The sequence below is a fragment of the Belonocnema kinseyi genome, chromosome 5 (assembly GCF_010883055.1).
Source record: "Belonocnema kinseyi isolate 2016_QV_RU_SX_M_011 chromosome 5, B_treatae_v1, whole genome shotgun sequence".
Lineage (NCBI taxonomy): Eukaryota > Metazoa > Arthropoda > Insecta > Hymenoptera > Cynipidae > Belonocnema > Belonocnema kinseyi.
In genome coordinates, this window is record NC_046661.1 from 39371355 (window position 1) to 39390091 (window position 18737).

At 33.4% G+C, this 18737-nt stretch overlaps 1 protein-coding gene across 1 annotated transcript in view; it reads left to right on the forward strand.

Annotated features, from left to right (window-relative positions):
* The window catches only part of LOC117172284 (coiled-coil domain-containing protein 22 homolog), a 63098-nt gene that overhangs the window by 17026 nt on the left and 27335 nt on the right, over positions 1-18737 (forward strand). The window contains exons 2-3 of the mRNA XM_033360040.1: positions 17155-17326; positions 17402-17702. Coding sequence (XP_033215931.1) covers positions 17155-17326; positions 17402-17702 — 473 coding nt within the window. The remainder of the gene's footprint in view (positions 1-17154; positions 17327-17401; positions 17703-18737) is intronic.

Here is an 18737-nt window from a genome sequence, read left to right on the forward strand (position 1 = left end):
AAGATAGTGAGTTTCTTCACACAAACAGTAGATTTGGCTTAACCCATTTTTCCCTCTCGACAGATGGTTTACCTTGGCGCACGGGGCATTTCCTAAATTAATCTTTTTTACATAAAAAAGGGGTGTCTACTAAAATGTAATATTTTTTTGTCGATCATTCAAATTTAAAAAAAGATTTGAAAGTGTAAAATTAAAAATGTAAAGCATTTTAAAAAATCTGAATTTAAGAATCAAATTTTCAACAAATAAAAATTTTTACATTGAAATTTAATTTGGTTTTGAATTTAAGGGTTTAATATCGTAAAATTGACAACTGTAAGCCTTCTAACTTGATTAGACTTAGATTAATGGCCTTCAAAATATGATAATCCACAAATACAAACATTTAAAATTCTGCATTCCAATTTTCAATTCAAAACTTTCAAAATTTAATAATTTGAATTTATCAGGTTATACTTGAGGCATATTGAAAATTTAACAAATATTAATGCTTGCATTTTTGATTTATCAAATCTATGAAAAAAAAATCAAATAATGCAATTCTTGAAATTTCTTTCTATAAAATTACTCAATTTGAATGTTTTAAATTGAAAATATATTAAAACCTTTCAATTTAAAATTCATCTCCTTATAAAAAGTTTTCGATTTCAAAGGCTTTACATTTATTCCAATTTTTCACGAGGTTTGACATCGAATAATCTGCTTTTTGCAGCTTTAAATTATTTATATCCTAAAGCTGCAAAAAATGTATTTCCGAATCATACGTGATTTAATTTAAAATGTTTGAAATTAAATAATTTGAATTGACACGTTATAGTCTAAGAATATTCGAAATTTTACAAATACTGAGATTATGAATATTTAATTTATAAACTAGTTTCTTTGAATAATTATTATTTTATTTTAACGCTTCCAAAGGAAAATAATTACATTGTAATTTCAATTGTTTTCATTTCAAATTTCTCTCATTTAAAACCTTTTAATTTTAAAGGCTTTGAAGTTATAATCCAATTTTTTAAAGTGAATAATTTTGAATGGAATAATTATTTAATTGCTAACATAATTCTAATTTGAAATAAAATTGTGAAATAATAAAGTATTTCCATGCAACATAGTTTTACTGAAGTTTAAACGCTTCCTTTTATATTTTGACATTGTCGACTTCTAAAAAGTTTCAAACCAAATACTTTATAACTAAGAGTCCTAATTACTTTCCTGAGTTTTTTTTGTGGAATTTAACTAATTATTATATAAATAAGGGATAAGAGGTATGTATAATAAGGGGTACTTAAATTTAACACCATTTAACACCATTCAACATCTACAATTTTAACTGAAATTTACTTAAATTCAACTAAATTTTACTTAAATTTTGAATTTAACTAAAATGTATTCACTTTTTGAAAATTGCACTACAATAAATCTTAAAGTACGAATAGAATGGTTTTAAAACTTATTTACTTTGTATCTTGAAAATTTCTCTTTTAAAAGAAACCAGACGAGAAATTAATTTAATTTATCTAAACTTCATTTGATTCTTAAATTCACCTAAATTTCATTTAAATGTTAAATTCAGCAAAAATTTATTTAAATTTTAAATTCAACTAAATTCTGTTTAATTTGGAATTTAACTATATTTTATTTAATTTTTAGATTAGTTTTTAAAAATTATTTTATAAATTTCACTAAAATTCTAAAGTACGAAAAGAATTTTTTACATTTATTTATTGTCTCGAAATTTCAAAATAATAATAAATAGAATATTTTTATACTCTCTTACATTTGAATATAATTAGGTAATTCAGTGTTCATAACATTTTTGGCTTACAGGCCGTACAGAGTCAGCCACCCGACTCAACTATAGCAAAGATTGCTATAGTGATGGCGAACGCGAGAACGAGAAACAGAAAATCACGTTCGGTTTGGAATTGAACAATTTTCGGTGTGCGCCTCGGCCCCGCCCCGTCGCTAGCTAGCTAGGAGGACGCGGTTGCCATAGAAACGGTGAAAAGTTGAAGAGAGCAGCACCTCGATATAGTCGAAAATGTATCTAGGCCCTTTTATCTTTGCGTGTGTGTGTGTGTGTGTGTGTGTGTGTGTGTGTAATTAAAAATTTGTCATAAGGACAACCGCAGGATTTCGCCGGGAGCGGTTGCTAATCTGAAAAATTGCACCCGCTCCCAGCGAATTCGCGGTAAAATTTCAGGCACAACCACGTTTCACGACCTTGAGATAGGTGGTTACAGTCTGTAAAGGAATCAATACGACGATCCAGAAAAAGCCTCGTGTACTCTAAGAAGTTTTTGTCAGCTGGTGCCGAAAATTCGGTAACGAACATGGTTTGCTTCTCGAAGTCAAGAAGAACCATGTCAGACCTCAAGTGAGCAACGGAAATAATTGTCGAGAATATAAAGTTCCAGTATATGCGGCACTTCCCATTCTCGACAATAGACTCGATTTCCCTAGGAGCATTTAGAAGAGCGATATTAAGGTTAATGCCGTAAGAGTGACAGAGATGGTAATAAAGCACTCTCAGTGCCGCATTGTGCCTTTGAATATAGGTCGTTCCCGCGTGAGTTGGGCAACTAGATAGTATGTGAGCTAAATGCTCTGCGTGTGCATGGCACGCCCTGCAGCTATCATCAGGAATGTCTTGGCTCAAAATGTGGCGACGGTATGTTAAGGTGGAAATGACACCGCCTTGGCATGCAAAAATGAAACCCTCCGTACCAGACTTCAATCCGGGCGATTTAAGGAAAGCAAACGTTAGCTCACAAGACATTGACTGATCCTTCACATTTCTGTGGAAGATACCGTGCATCCTCTTATCGAGGAGCTGTTCACGAAAGTTTTTTTCTTGTGCTTTCTTAATCCGCGCTTTCAGGAATGAGTACTCGAGATTGATAAGATATGGTGCATTTTGCTCACCCCTAATACTGAAGTAAAGTCCGAGTGTTTCAGCAGCCTATTCCGCTGCTTTGTTCAGAAACGCTACTTTGCCCACTTCTTCGTGATTCCTGACCATTTTAAGAAGAGGGTCTCTTCTATTTGCACCTCTATGTGCTGTACCCAGAATAATCCTGTTGTCAAGACATTCAAAACTCAATATTCCGCGACCACCTTGACGGCGTGAGATGTACAGTCGCAGAACGGAAGACTTAAGATGCATGCTTTTGTTCAATCTCTCTATGCACCTAACTATTTGCGGATGAACCTTTAAGACTTCCAAAAGACAGATGATAAGTCTATGGGAGGTCGAATCGAAAGCTTTCCGATAATCAATCCAGGCCATCGATAGGTCACGCTGGTAGAATGCTGCATTTTTGCAGACACATCTATCGATGAGCAGGTTCTCCCGACATCCGGCTACGCCTTTCTTTGAGCCTCGTTGTTCACACATTTCTGGCCACACAGATTCAATTGCCCGAACAATTCTATCATTTAGGATAGCTGTGAATATCTTATAAAGTAAGTTCAGACAAGTTATGATGTTTTGATACAATCTTGTCCCGATGCGGAATAGTTCTTCATCCCTCTTAATACTTTTTTCATCTCGGTAGCGATGGGTGGGCATTCTGTATTAGGTGTTATGAGGGCAACACATAACTCCTTGAAGCTTTTTATATTTTCTGAGTCTTCGTCCAGTCTATGCTACACTCAGTAGACTTCTCTCCAAAATACTTCGACCTTCTCTGGTTTGGGTGGGTGTTCGACAGTAACTGGAGGGTCTTGGAAGAGTCGAGATGGGTCAGAGAGAAACTGTTGATTTTCTCTGACCCACCTCTCCCTCCACTCTAGACATCTCTTAGCGTCAAATAGTATCCGTATTTTCTCAACAATATGCTGCCTAATGGTCAGCAGCTTTGACTTTTTAAGTGTGTGATAACGGGTCCGGAGTTCGCGCGCAAACTTTCGAAGCTTGGCGGTAAAATTTCTGCCAGATGTGATGTAGTCAATCACACACGGAATACGGGACGCGTACTGTCTTGCCCAGCCTATCTTTATGGTAAGTCGATGCATTCGTCTTTTGGTCTTATGATCAACCGTTGGTTTTGTTTTACGGTTCGCATCGGCCAAAGCTCTGGCTGCATTATACATTCAATAATTGATAGCCCAGAGGTCGGATTCTCCGGGAAAATGTCCACGAAGCTCGTCATCCATTTCAGCCAAATCTTCAGGCTTAAAAGAAACCTTGGTGTTGATGTTTCTCCAGGTCGTAAAGCATCGCTCTTCCTCTATTGGATGCCTGCCCGCTGTTGGTCTTAGTATCGCCTCTCTTTCTCAGTTGCCGGCTTGTTCTAGCTGTGGTAGAGTAGGCGTTCCGCTTATATAGCCCCTTTTTCGGAGTAGTTCAGCATGGTTTCGCAGACGTTGCTGCGAAAAGTGCGATAGCTCCGGGTGTTTCTCGCATCACAGAACAGGCAGCCGTGCCATGTAACCCCGTTCAGGGACCACAATCGCATCGTAGCACTCTAGCAAGTCGTGATTCAGTGCTCCGTCCACCCAAAGGTCGCGAGATCCCGCCGATCCATCGCATTGAATCCATTTTCTTTGGCTCCTCCAGCTCTAGATTGGTCGGCATTGTTGGCCGACCCATTGCCAGGAACCCTGCGCGTTCTGTTGTTTTGAACCGCACTTACTACAACTATGTTTGGTGTTGTCATTGCTGTTCCCACGAGAAGCTAGGGAAAGGGATTCGTCCATCCTTGTAGAGCCCCGCATGCAAGGATAAGGCTGAGTACTCTGAGAGGTCGCCCGGTATCCCAGAGTCACCATTCTAGACACCTCACCCAGGTGCCATTCAACTTTCGGCACGGTTTCCACACCTCCGCTTGGGGGTTAATTCCTTCGGGACCACCCCTGGGCAATTGTCCGCGACTGCCTATTTATTTTTTTTACCATATTCAGCAGAAACCCTTGGTACAGGGATCCTCTATCCGCAACCCGAGGACTCGTTCGGTGGCTTTGTCATAGGCCCTTCGGTTTGATTCTAGAGGAATCAAAACCGAACTGACTATATATATATATGCAAAACCACAAACTTCTCTGCTGTGTTAACTACCGGTATGTGGTGCAACTTATCTCATGCCGTATCTAGTCTAGGACCTAGTATCTTTGACATTATTTTGGTCTCCTTATGTCTATTTTCCATCGGGTCTGCCCACTGAGGGGAAGTTTCGTCGATATTGCTCAAATGCCAGATAGGGTTTTTACACCGCCATCGACCTCTACTCATTTAACTTCACGAGAGCGACCCCCCCCCCTCCCCCAAGTTTCTGGGCTCGCGAAGAGGGAAGTGGTGGTGAAACTTGAACATGTAATGATTGAGTCTATTTCCCCTCACTGGGCAACTCTTTTATAAATCATATGATATTAAGGCTGGTGAAACAGGGCGCACAAAAACCAGCGGCCAATGATACTTCGGTTTCGAGGTATTATAAATATACTTTTCGAAGGTTTTCCCGGTCCCGAAAGGGGTTTCGCGGTTATAGCATATGCACCTACTATCGATTTTATCGAAAAAATCGATTAACTGCTAAAAAATTAGAGTAAAGTTGTTCAGCAAACGACGTAAATTGAGCAGGAAGGCGACTCACTGCTGTTAGTTTTCATAGCTCAGCCGTACTTGATTGTACTTCCAAAAATGCACTGTCGGTCATTGTTTATTGACATATTTTACTGGGCATTGGAATAGGCAAACTGTGGCAAGTGATAAACGGACGCCGCCGTGAACTCGCTGATAATGATCGATCATAATTTTTCTATTAAAAAATTTTTTATTGAAATATTTACATATCTTCTTATGTTGTAACGTGCAAAATACATGTGGAAGTTGATGGCATTTTACATAGAATCGTATGAATAAGTTAAGTATTGTACAACCTATTCTCGCTTGATAGAACACTAATATTACTCGAATTCCTAGAATTTAAAACGCCCCCCGAAGGGTACACTCAGAAGCCTCACAAAAATTTGCTATTGCTAGAGAGAAAATTATTATTTGAATGTCTTGCGGGGAAATGTAAATTTCTAATTTAATATAAAAATATCTTCAGATCTTTGCAGACATTTAAAAATCATCCTCCTTTAGATATCGAAATATAGAATAGAAATTATTATACACAGCAGACGTCGAATTTAATAACAATTTTTTTGCAGGAAAATTTTGCAACAAATAAGCATTACCGGCGCTTACTTTTCGCAAACTATTGTCTACGTCCTTATTCGCAATCATTTATTATTCTTAGATGTCGAGATATTGCACTCGGAGAGATTCAATGTATAAAATAAATTAAAATAGAGAATATATCCTGGGAATTCGAGTAATATCAGTGTTCCATCATGAGAGAATAGGTTGCACAGTATTTATCTTATTAATACGATTCTACCTAATGCGCTACTTCCATATGTGTTTTGCACGTTATACCATAACAAGATGTGTAAATATTTAAATAAATTATTTTTGATTGAAAAATTATTATCAATTATTATCAGAGAGTTCACGGCGGCATCCTTTTATCACTTGCCATAGTTTTCTTTTTCCGAGACCAAGTAAGACATGTAAATAAACAATTTCGAAAAAAACACAAGTTGCATTTTTATTCTAATTTAAAATTCCCGCCAAGACGGATGCGACTGTTACCAACAGTGAGTGCGTTCCACCGCTAAATTAGCCTGCGCTCCAGTACGCGCATGCTCCATGATGATCGCGCATACTGGTGCGCAAGCGGTGAAACACACCCGGTGCATACTGCGCTAACTGTACATTTATTGACAGATTTAGGCGTTTAAACCCAATGCTCACAAGGAGGGGGACATGCGCACTGTGATTTGTTATCTCATTTTCTCCCGCAAGAAATGTGAGAGTGAATGCCTTGTAATTTATTAAAACATCCTCAAATATTTCAAATGCTTTAAAATCGTTTGAAATCTCTTGAAATGTTTTAAAGCTCTTAAAAATTCCTTGAAATTTAAAAAATACCCAAAAATATTTTAAATCCTTTAAAATCTTATTTTAAATAATTGAAATCAATTGAAAACTCCTTGAAATCTATTAAAATATGCTAAAATATATCAAATTCTTTAAAATCTCATATTAAATTACTGTAATCAATTAAAAATTCCTTGGCATCTTTTAAAACATCTTCAAATATTTAAAACCCTTAAAAATCTTGTGAAATCTCTTGAAATTTTTTAAAATTCTTGAAAATATCTTCAAATTTTAAAAATACCCTAAAATATTTCAAATCCTTTGAAATCTCATAAAAAATTTTTGTAATCAATTGAAAGTCCCTTGGAACCTTTAAAAATTCTGTCAAATTTTTCAAAGCCATCAAAATCTTTTGAAATACCTAGAATTTTTTTTTAAATTTCCAAAGTACTTTAAAATCTAAAAAAATAACCCTTCCAAAATGTTCCAAAGTTTTCTAAATTTCAATCTGAAACGTTAAACAATTTCAAGAAATTTCAAAAGATTTTTAAGGATTTTAAATATTTGAAGATGTTTTAAAAGATGTCAAGGAATTTTCAATTTATTTTTATAATTTAAAGTAATTTCAAAGAATTAAAAAAAAATTAAGAAGGGTTATTTTCAAAAATTCTAAAGTACTTTAGAAATCTCTAAAAAATATTCTAGATATTTCGAAATATTTGGAAGGATTTAAGGAAATTTTGAAAGATTCCAAGGAATTTTCAATTTATTACAATATGACGGTAATTTAATATGAGATTTTAAAGGATTTGTTATATTTTAGGATATTTTAATAGGTTTCAAGGAATTTTCAATTGATCTTAATAATTTAATATGAGATTTTAAAGGATTTGAAATAATTCAGGACATTTTTAAATTTTCAAGGAATTTTCAAGAGTTTTCTTCTTTATTCATAATGTGTCCCCTAAGGGTTTACATTTCTTCCATTCCTTGCAATCTTTCCGCTTATACCTATATATTTTTTACAATCTTATCCTTTCTATATATACAATTATTTACAACTATCTACATAAAGTGTTATATCTAGTTCCTTATCTCTATTTCCTGCGATAGCGCGATTTAGGACTTATTAGCAAACGAGTGAGCGATCGAACGAAAGCGAGAGTGCAAGCGAGAGAGAGAGAGAGAGAAAGAGCATGAGAACGCAAACGCATCTTAGTCTACTTAACTTTTACCTTATCATTACTTACAATGTTTACGCTTGTCATCTAAGCGACCTCTGTTTCCTTTTTCTTTTACTTTTTTATACCTCTATTTGCCTTTTTTCACGTGCATTCTTTCATTCTCTTTCATTCGCTCCTCTAACACCCTCCAACTCCTTCATCCATTCTTCTCCTAATCCATCTTCCCCTAGAATCTTAACCACATTTTCTTGCCAGCTTCCTTTATCTTCCATTCCTCTCCTACAACCTTCCCATACATGCTCCCATGTTTCCTCCTCCCATTCACATATTCTACTTTTTCCGTTCTCTTTTTTTCCCAGTACATCCCCTCCCTTACCTCGTTTTCCAATCTAAATCTTGGTTTTATGTTCCACCTTCTCTCTCCCCATCCCTTTTCTAAATACTTTGGCACCCCTTCCTTTTTTATCATCTTATACCATTTATTGTATTTTGATTCCTCAATCATCCTCCATCTTTCTATTAATTATCTTTCTCTATAATCTTTAACCTGCTCTCCTTTGCCTTTCTTTACTATTAGTATAACTACTCCTTCTTTCCATAACTCTGGCCACCCCTCCCCTCTCCATAATCTATTACACATTATCCATGCCCATTCGTCTAGTTCCTCCCCTTCATATTTCCATACTTCATTTGGAATCTCATCTATACCAGGTGCCTTTCTATCCTTCATTATTCCTAAAACCTTAACTATTTCTTCCCTTCATATATCGTCTTCCTCATCTCTTTCTCTACCATATTTTCCTCCCTTCATAACTTTTCTCTCTACTCCTCCTAGCAAATCCAAAAAATATTTCTTCCATTCTATCGTTTCAATATCTTGGTTTACTCTTTTTCTTTCTCTATTTACTACCTTCCATACCTCTTCTTCCGGCCTAGCCTTCTCCGTCTCTTCCTCAAACCTTTTATTCTCTTCCTCTTTTTTTTATAACACAACTTAGTACACTCTTTCTTTTTTTCCCTATATTCTTCCCCATTACTTTTTTCTTTTCTCTACTTTCTTAATTCCTTTCTGACCTTTTTTCTCTTAACAGTCCTCATCCCACCCACTTCCAATCCCCTCCTTTACTAATTTCATTTTTTTGTCCACTCTAATCCTATTTTTATTTCTCCTATCATTTTTTCCATCTCCTCGTCTACATTTCCCTCTCCCATTTTGATATTTCTGACTTTTTCTCTAAACTGTTATTTTCCTTCCCTTGATCAACACTTTCCTACAGTTTTTACATTTGCTTCCTTTTTACTCATATTGCTGTTGTTTTTTTGTCCCTCTAATATCACTATTAAGGGAAAGTGATCCGTATCAATATATTCACTTACCTCTAGTTTCTTAACCTTCTCTCTTACCTCATCATCCACTATCACATAATCAATTACCGTATCCCTTTCAACTCCTGAGTATGTATATTCTCCTTTCTTATCTCCTTCTATATTTCCGTTTAAAATATATCATCTCAACTCCTCCAAGCTCTTCAACAACTTTCTTCCCTTTCCATTTAGTACCGTATCTTTGGATTTTGTTCCTCTCTCTTCTCCCCATTCCCTTCCTCCCCTGTCTCCTGTTCTCGCATTTAAATCCCCACCTATTATCAGCCTAATCTCTTCTTTATTTTCTTCAATCATTTCTTTCATCTCCTCTGCTTTCTCCTGCATATCACCGTTCAGATAAAGCCCCACTACCTTCCAGTTCTCTCCTCCCATCATTACCTCTTCTACTATTAATCCTTCTTTTTGTTCTTTCCTGCCTTTCTTATCTTTCCCTGTTATACATTCATTCCTTACTCCCATTACCATTCCTCCCATTGCTCTGCCCTTTTTATTCTTCCTCTTTGCATTTTGCACTTGCCACTTGTAACCTCTTGGTAATCTTCCCCTTACTCTTTCCCATCCCTTCTCATCTAGCCACGTCTCCATCATTATGACTATATCCCATTGTGTCAAATTTCTCATAAACTCCCTATCCTTTCTCTCCAAGCCTGCTATATTCCAATAACAAATCTTCCATTCTTCCCTACTTTCGTTTCTACTCTTTTTTTCCTTACTATTTCTTATTTTCCTACCTCCCTATCCTTTCTCTCCAATCCTGCTATATTCCAGTAACAAATCTTCCATTCTTCCCTGCTTTCGTTTCTCCCCCTTTTTTCCTTCTTACTATTTCTTATTTTCCTACCTCCCGTTCCTTCATCTCATAGTTTCCCTGCGCCTCATTTCTTACTATCTGTTTCCTTGCCTAATCCCAATCTTACCATACTCCGTCTATCTGTATTCTCCCAGACTTAACCCATGTTCTCTTTCTCTTTTTTCTTTCCTCTTCCGCTATTTTCCTTAATTTATACTGCATCTTCCTTTCTACCCATGTCAAATCATCCTCTATTCTCTGTGGACTACCATATAATAACCTCTTCTTTGTGATCACCTCTCTCTTATGTTCCTATTTCTTTAGTTTCACCAGTACCATTATCTCCCCTCTTCGCTCTTCCCCTCCTACATTTCGCATTTCCCCTGTCTCTATCTTAGCATCAATCCTTTTTAGCACTTTTTCCACCCTTTCCTTTAGCTCCTTTCCCTCAAATCTTTTACCCTTTATCACTATGTTTAATTTTCTTTCCTCCCTCTCTTTCCTTTCTATTCTTTGTTCTATTTTTCTCAGCCTTTCCATCTCCTTATTCCCGCTCCTAGCCCACCACAATCCCGGTTCGAGCTTTCAAGTTTCTTCATTCTACCTCGCATCTCCTCTACCTTTTTATTATTATCTTCTGCCTGTTTCTCTAGTTTTTGCTCTAATGATTGCATCCTCTTTTTTAACTTTCGCCTGATTTCTTCCCATTTTTTTTATTTCTTTCTTAACTTCAGCTGTTTCCCGCCTAATTTCCTTCTTTAATTCCTCTCCCCTTTTCTCCTGCTTTTCTTCATAAATCTCCATTACGTCTATCATCACTACTGGAATTTCCTTTAGTTTTTCCTCTTTCATTTGAACTTCACGTTTATCTCCGCTTCTGTTAGCCCCCTTACTATTATCACTCTTCGCTACCAAACTCCGCTTTTTTGGCGGCGATCTAAACATTTTTTGATATTTTACGGTCGCACCGTTATCTTCCTTCTCTCCACTGCTTTCCCTCTCCCCTCTCTTTCTTTTGATAAAAGCTTCAATTGAACCTACGCTTTTTGCTCTTAATCTCTCCTTTTCTATAGTTTTCTTATACTACCCTCTTGCCTTCCTTTCCTTGATCTCATCTTTCGGCGTACTGAACACTTCCTGCTCTAAATCTGTTTCTGCCGCGGAAATAATCGCTCCGCTAGCCATGAATCAAATTCCAACTTTCCCGGCTTCTATGCTACCCTACCTCTATCTACCTTCGCTGTCTGGTACCTGTCTCGCCTTTCTTTGCCGCTACCCAACCCTGCTACTATCAATCTGATCAATACAGTTCTCCCACCCTGTCACAAATCTTCAAACAACCTAACCTTAACTTCCACATAAATCTGTCTCAATCTTCCAAAATATCTATCTCCCCTTTCCAATCTCACCATCCCTCAATTCATCTCTCACATCCACACCATTCTACACACTTCCACAATCTGCTCACCTCAAAGTTCACCACAATATCAGAAAATCTCAGCATCAACAATTCCCACTACTTTACGCTTTTATGCCGAAAACGGAATTCCTTCAAGAGATTTTAAATGATTAAAAATTTTTAGGATATTTTAAAACGTTCCATTTATTTTAAACAAAATATTTAAATTTTTAAACAAAAAGTTAAATTTTTATGCAAAAGGCTGAATTGTATATGAAAAAAGGCATTTTTAAGAAAACACATGAACTTTGCACAAAAAAATTTATTTCCCACCAAGTCTAATTTTCTATACAAAAATTAATGTTTAATCATAGTCAAATTTTCGACAAAAAAGATTAATTTTTTTGTATTTAAAAGAAATTAATTTTTAGGCAAAAACAAAACAAAAATTCTACAAAGTAATTAAATTTTCAGAAAAGAATTTTTTTCAACTGAATTGATAAATCATCAACCAAAAAAAAAACTAAATTTTTAACAAGTCAGTTCCACTTTCAACCAAAAAAAATAGTTAAAACTTTTTGAATTACTCTTGAAATTTTTCAAAGCTATTGAAAATTTCTTGCAATTTTAAAAATACCCTAGAATATTTTAAATCCTTTAAATTCTCATACTAAATTATTGAAATCAATTGAAAATTCCTTGGAATCTATTAAAATATCCTGAGATGTATCAAATCCTTTAAAATCTAATATTAAATTACTATAATCAATTGAAAATTCTTCGGAATCTTTTGAAAAATCTTGACATCTTTTAAAGATTTTTAAGGTACTTTGGAGTTTTTTCAAACAACCCTGCTATAATTATTAAAATTCTTTGAAATTCCTTTAATTTATAAAAATGAATTAAAAATTTAGTGAAATCTTTTTAAACATCCTCAAATATATAAAATCCTTTAAAATACTTTGAAATCTCTTGAAAATTCCTTGAAAATTCAAAAATACCCTAAAATATTTCAAATCTTTTACAATCCCATACTACATTATTCAAATAAATTAAAAATTCCTTTCAATCTATTAAAATTTCCTAAAATATATTAAATCTTTCAAAATCTCAGATAAAACCACCATAGGATGAAAATTCCTTGAAATCTTTTAAAACATCCTCAAATATTTAAAATCCTTAAAAATCTGTTGAAATCGCTTGAAATTTTTTAAATCTCTTGAAAATTCCTTGAAATTTTGAAAATTCCCTGAAATATTTCAAATCCTTTAAAATATCATATTAAATCACTGTAATCAATGAAAATTCCTTGGAATATTTAAAAATTTTCAAGTCCTTCAAAATCTTTTGAAGTGCCTAGGATTTTTTTAGGATTTTGAAATTACTTTGGAATTTAAAAAAATAAGCCTTCTAAAAATTTGTTAATTCCTTGAAATTGATTTAAATTTTTTAAAATAATTGAGAATTCATTGTCATCTTATAAAACATCCTCAAATATTTAAAATACTTTAAAATATTTTGAAATTTTGTAAAGTTTCAGATTGAAATTTAAAAAAGAGAAAAGTTTCAAAATGTGCAATATTGAAATGTTTGTAGATTAGAGTTTTGAAAATGGAATAAATAAAAATTCAAAGCTTTGATAATTTTCAACTATTCAATAAGAATACTTTTCAACTCGATGGATTTCAAGTTTTCAATTTTACAATCGTAAACTTGGAAGTTTATTTGTAAAAACTTAATAATGATCATAAATAAATTGAATGCGTTCAAAATTTAAATGTATTTTTTTTCAATTGGACAATTTATAAATGAAATTATTTCAGAATGAAATTTAGAAAACAGAAAAATTTTAAAACAATAAAAATTTAACCAAAAACAAACTAAATTTTCAACAAAGCAGTTCCACTTTCAACCAGAAAAGTTGAAAAAAATAGTTCAAATTATTTGAAATTGCTTTGAATTATTAAAATTATTTGAAAAATCCTTGGAATGTTTTAAAACATCCTAAAATATTGAAAGTCCTTTAAAATCTTTTGAAATCCCTCGACATCTTTTAAACATTTCTAAGGTACTTTGAAGTTTTTTTTAACAACCCTGCTATAATTGTTAAAGTTCTTTAAAATTCCATTAAATTATAAAAATGAATTGAAAATTCATTGAAATCTTTTTAAGCATCCTCAAATATTTGAAGTCCTTTAAAATTTTTTGAAAACTCTTGAAAATTCCTTGAAATTTTAAAAATACCCTTAAAAATATATATATAATTCTACAATTGTATAATTATTATAATTAATATAATTATTAATATATTAATATAATTGTTATTATATTAATTATATTAATACAATTACTATAATTATAATTATAATTAATTAATATAATTATATCTCAGGATATTTTACTAGATTACAAGGAATTTTCAATTTATTTCAATAACTTAGTATGAGATTTTGAAGGATTTAAAATATTTTAGAGTATTTTTAAAATTGCAAGAAATTTTCAAGAGCTTTTGAAAATTTCGAGAGATTTGAAAGGATTTTAAATAGTTTAGGATGTTTTAAAACATTTCAAGGAATTTTCAATTAATTTCAATCATTTAAAGCAATTTCAAAGAATTTTAACTATTTTTTTTTCTATTTTCTGGTTGAAAGTGGAACTGCTTTGTTAAAAATTTAGTTTTTTTATGGTTGATGATCTATCAATTTAGTTGAAAAAATTCCTTTTCTGAAAATTTAACTATTTTGTAGAATTTTTGTTTTGTTTTTGCCTAAAAATTAATTTCTTTTAAGTACAAAAAAAATAATCTTTTTTTCGAAAATTTGACTATGATTAAACATTAATTTTTGTATAGAAAATTAGACTTGGTGGGAAATAAATTTTTTTGTGCAAAGTTCATGTGTTTCCTTAAAAATGCCTTTTTTTATATACAATTCAGCCTTTTGGATAAAAATTTAATTTTTTGTTTAAAAATTTTAATATTTTGTTTAAAACAAATTTAACCAATTTTTTTTAATTTTTGTATTTTTTTCAAATTTTTTTGCAGAAAACTAATGGTTTTTTGTTGAAAGTTTAACTATTTCTATTAAAAGTGATACAAATATTAATTAAAATTAATGTTATATTTTATAATTATAATATTAACATTAATAATATATATAATAGTAATAATATTCATACTATATACAACTGAAAAACATAACCTCAAAATCGATTCATGCATGAAATGAAGAATCACGCGAAACATTGAATTCGCCAATTTCTTCCATTTCTTTCAAATGGGGATTGAGATATAAATAGAAGACCATCGAAGTCTTCTGAAGCTTTAAGATCGGCAATCATCGCACAGCAGAAACCGAAGTCGAATCGTGCATTTTCGGCTATACACGAACTCACAGCGGTAATCATGCACCTTCTGTTTTGCGGCTCCCAAATGATAGGTATGTGGAGATAAATTTCATCTACGATCTGGCAGCTCTGGACTACGGTTAAGGGCATGTGATACTTACAGTTTCCCCGGATTTTTTTCCACAAAAACGAAAATTTTAAAAAACTGAATTCGGAGATGCTATAAAATATCATAATGGATGTCCCAGGACTCTTTTTTAAGGGATAATAACAAAAAAATTTATTGTGCTAAATAAAAATTTTATGCATATGAATTATTTTGAGGTTACGTCGTTTTTCATCTCTGCCTTTCCGATAATCTGGAAATTATTTATGAAATAAACTTTTTTGATTGCCTGCGAACAAGGTTAGTTCCGGGAGATTAGTTACCATGCTTATTTGTGAGTCCAAAGTTTTCGGCCAAAACTATTGTGTAGTTTGGAAGTAACGCTCGGGTGAATTGTAACACATATAACCTCGAAATATACACATGCGTTATTAGCAATATCAAAAATTATTATCATTTCCCAGATTTTGAAGGCAAAATATTTCTTATCCTAGGAAAAAAGCCGGGGTAATCTAACACTGAAAAAATCGATACTATTTTCTAAGCGCTATGCAAATTAATCACATTTTGCTAAATTAAAACTTTTTTTAATTAACCTACAAAAAAAGTGTGTGGGGACGTCCGTTAGCATGTTCGCTATCATTTCTCAAAATTTTAAGACAAAATATTTATTTTTCTAGAATAAAAGCCGGGGGAACCTAAAACTGGTAAAATCGACAATTTTCTAAGTATCACATGCCCTTAAGCTATCAACGCGAACAGCTGTGAGTCGCCTTCCTGCTCAATTCACGTCGTTTGCTGAACCACTTTACTCTCATTATTTAGCAGTTACCCGTTTTTTTTCTCGAAAAAATAGATGGTAAGCTCACATACCACAACCGTGAAACCCTTTTCGGGGTCGGGAAAATCTTCAAAATGCATTTTTAAAACCTTCAAAATGAATTATCATCGGCCGCAGGTAAGTTTTGAGTGTTTTATAGATTTCGCAATTTTTGTACGCCCATTTCCAACATCCTTAAAGTTAAATGATCAATCAAATTCCGAATTGTTTAAAAAATCTAAACTTAGAATCACTTTAATTGTCTGTGAACTATATGTTTGTTTGGAATGCTCGAATTTTAAATATTAGCTTAAATCTCTTAAGGGCATGTGATACTTACAGTTTCCCCGGATTTTTTTCCACAAAAATGAAAATGTTTAAAAACTGAATTCAGAGGTGCTATAAAATATCATAACGGACGTTCCCGGACTCTTTTTTGAGGGATAATAACAAAAAATTTTATTGTGCTAAATAAAAATTGTATGCATATGCATTATTTTGAGGTTACGTCGTTTTTCATCTCTACTTTTCCGATAATCTGGAAATTATTTTAATATAAACTTTTTTGATTGCCTGCAAGAAAGCTTAGTTCCGGGAGATTAGTTACTATGTTTATTTGTAAGTCCAAAGTTTTCGGCCATAAATATTGTGTAGTTTAGAAGTAACACTCGGGTGAATTGTAACACACATAACCTCGAAATATACACGCACGTTGTTAGCAATATCACAAATTTTTTGATAAAAAAAAAACACACCAAACAAGTGTGTAGGGACGTCCGTTAGCATGTTCGCTATCATTTCCCAGTTTTTGAAGGAAAAATATTTCTTATCCTAGGAAAAAAGCCGCGGAAATCTAACACTGAAAAAATCGATACTATTTCCTAAGCGCTATGCAAATTAACCACATTTTGCTAAATTAAAACTTTTTTTAATTAACTTACAAAAAAAGTGTGTGGGGACGTCCGTTAGCATGTTCGCTATCTTATCCCAAATTTTCAAGATAAAATATTTATTATTCTAGGAAAAAAGCCGGGGGAACCTAAAATTGGTGAAATCGACAATTTTCTAAGTATCACATGTCCTTAAGTTTTTTCATAACTCGTCACGGATATTATTTTCTCATAAATTTAAAAAATTTGCTTCTTGATTTTTAATATTTTTGTTCCTTTATTAAATTAAATAAATTTTTTCAGTGATATAGAAGAGAACATAACTAATTTAGGTGGCTTCAATACAGAATTAATAGTAGAGGCAACTGTAAGATGCTTAGATACAATACGACCTGGACATGGTTTGTCGTCCGTGTTGCCAGTGAACATGGCAGCACGCTTTCGGCTCGGAGCCTCACTAGCACAGGCTTGTTCGGTAAAATGAATTTATATTCTAAAAATGAGGCACTTTTCAAAATAAAACAAAAAATATCCCCGTGCCTTTCAACAGGAACTTGGATACAGAGGTGACATTGGATACCAAACATTCCTCTACAGCTCCGAAGCCGACCTGCGTCGCGTTTTAATGTTCCTTATTGAAAAATTGCCCAAGGAGAGCGAAAATACAGTTGATGAACCCACTAGTAAAATCGCTTTGCTAGCAAAGTCTTTGGCGTCAACGGTTTCCCAAGATTTCCAAACACCATGGACGTCAGACTTGTCTCAAGAACGGGAATCCAGGTTCGCTGGAAGAACGAAAGCACCTTACAGAACTGTGTCGATTGATGTTCCTTCATTGGAGAAAGGCGAAGGTGTGTAAAAAATATTTTTTTTTTCTTTTCAGGGTTTCGTAGACTAAGCCTTGTGTTGTGTGAGCCATGACGCGTTTTTCTTTTGTTCGAAATAAAGGCAAGAATATTGCTATGAACCCAAAAGGGATACCACGATGTAAGTTAAAGGAAAACACGTTACGTAATTTAACTACAACCCCCTATTTACTACTCATGGACAGAGATTCCGATCCCAAGAGTCGGAGTTTATTCGGATTAGTCTAGAGTCTAGAGCATACAATATTTATCCGATTTGAGCTTTCTTTTTAAAGATGAAAGTCAACTAAATTTCAACAAGATGTGTGACAGTCAATTTTTGAATTAAAATTGTTTTTATTTAACAGCGAACTTTGCAATTTTGTTATTAAACAAAAATAAACCTTCCCGTTTTGTTTGAACGATTAATATTTATATTAAAGCTCATAGATACGCCTTGCAAATAATATCCAACAAGTTACAGAATTTAAGAAATTCCTTTTATTTTCTAATTAACAAATAAACGAGTGAAAGCGCTGTACTTTAAATCAAAAATACTTTTGGAGATTGTATTTTTCAATTGCAGCCAAACCTCGTTTATTGCAACTTCTTCGAAACGTAAACACATCGTCTATTGCAACTCGAGAGAGGACCACACCACTCCACGTATAGGGAAGGTGGTCTTACAATACGTTCTCGCTTCCGCGCTGCCATTGGCTATACGGAACATGTGACCATCAGTGGTGGGAATTGTGGAAGTTGCGATAGACGAGTATCTTGGATTGCAATAAACGAGGTTTGCAATAAACAACTCATGCAATAAAAGAGGTTTGACTGTATTTTTTGCTGAGTATACGTACAAACGATGCTTCGTTACTTTTTTTTTAACAATTCAAGGTAATTCTTAATATTATGATCGAATTCATTCCAAATCGTGCAGACAGTCCATGTTCATGTCACAGAATCACAGAATTTTTCACAGAAAAAAAAAAAATATATATATATATATACCGAAGGGCCTATGACAAAGCCACCGAACGC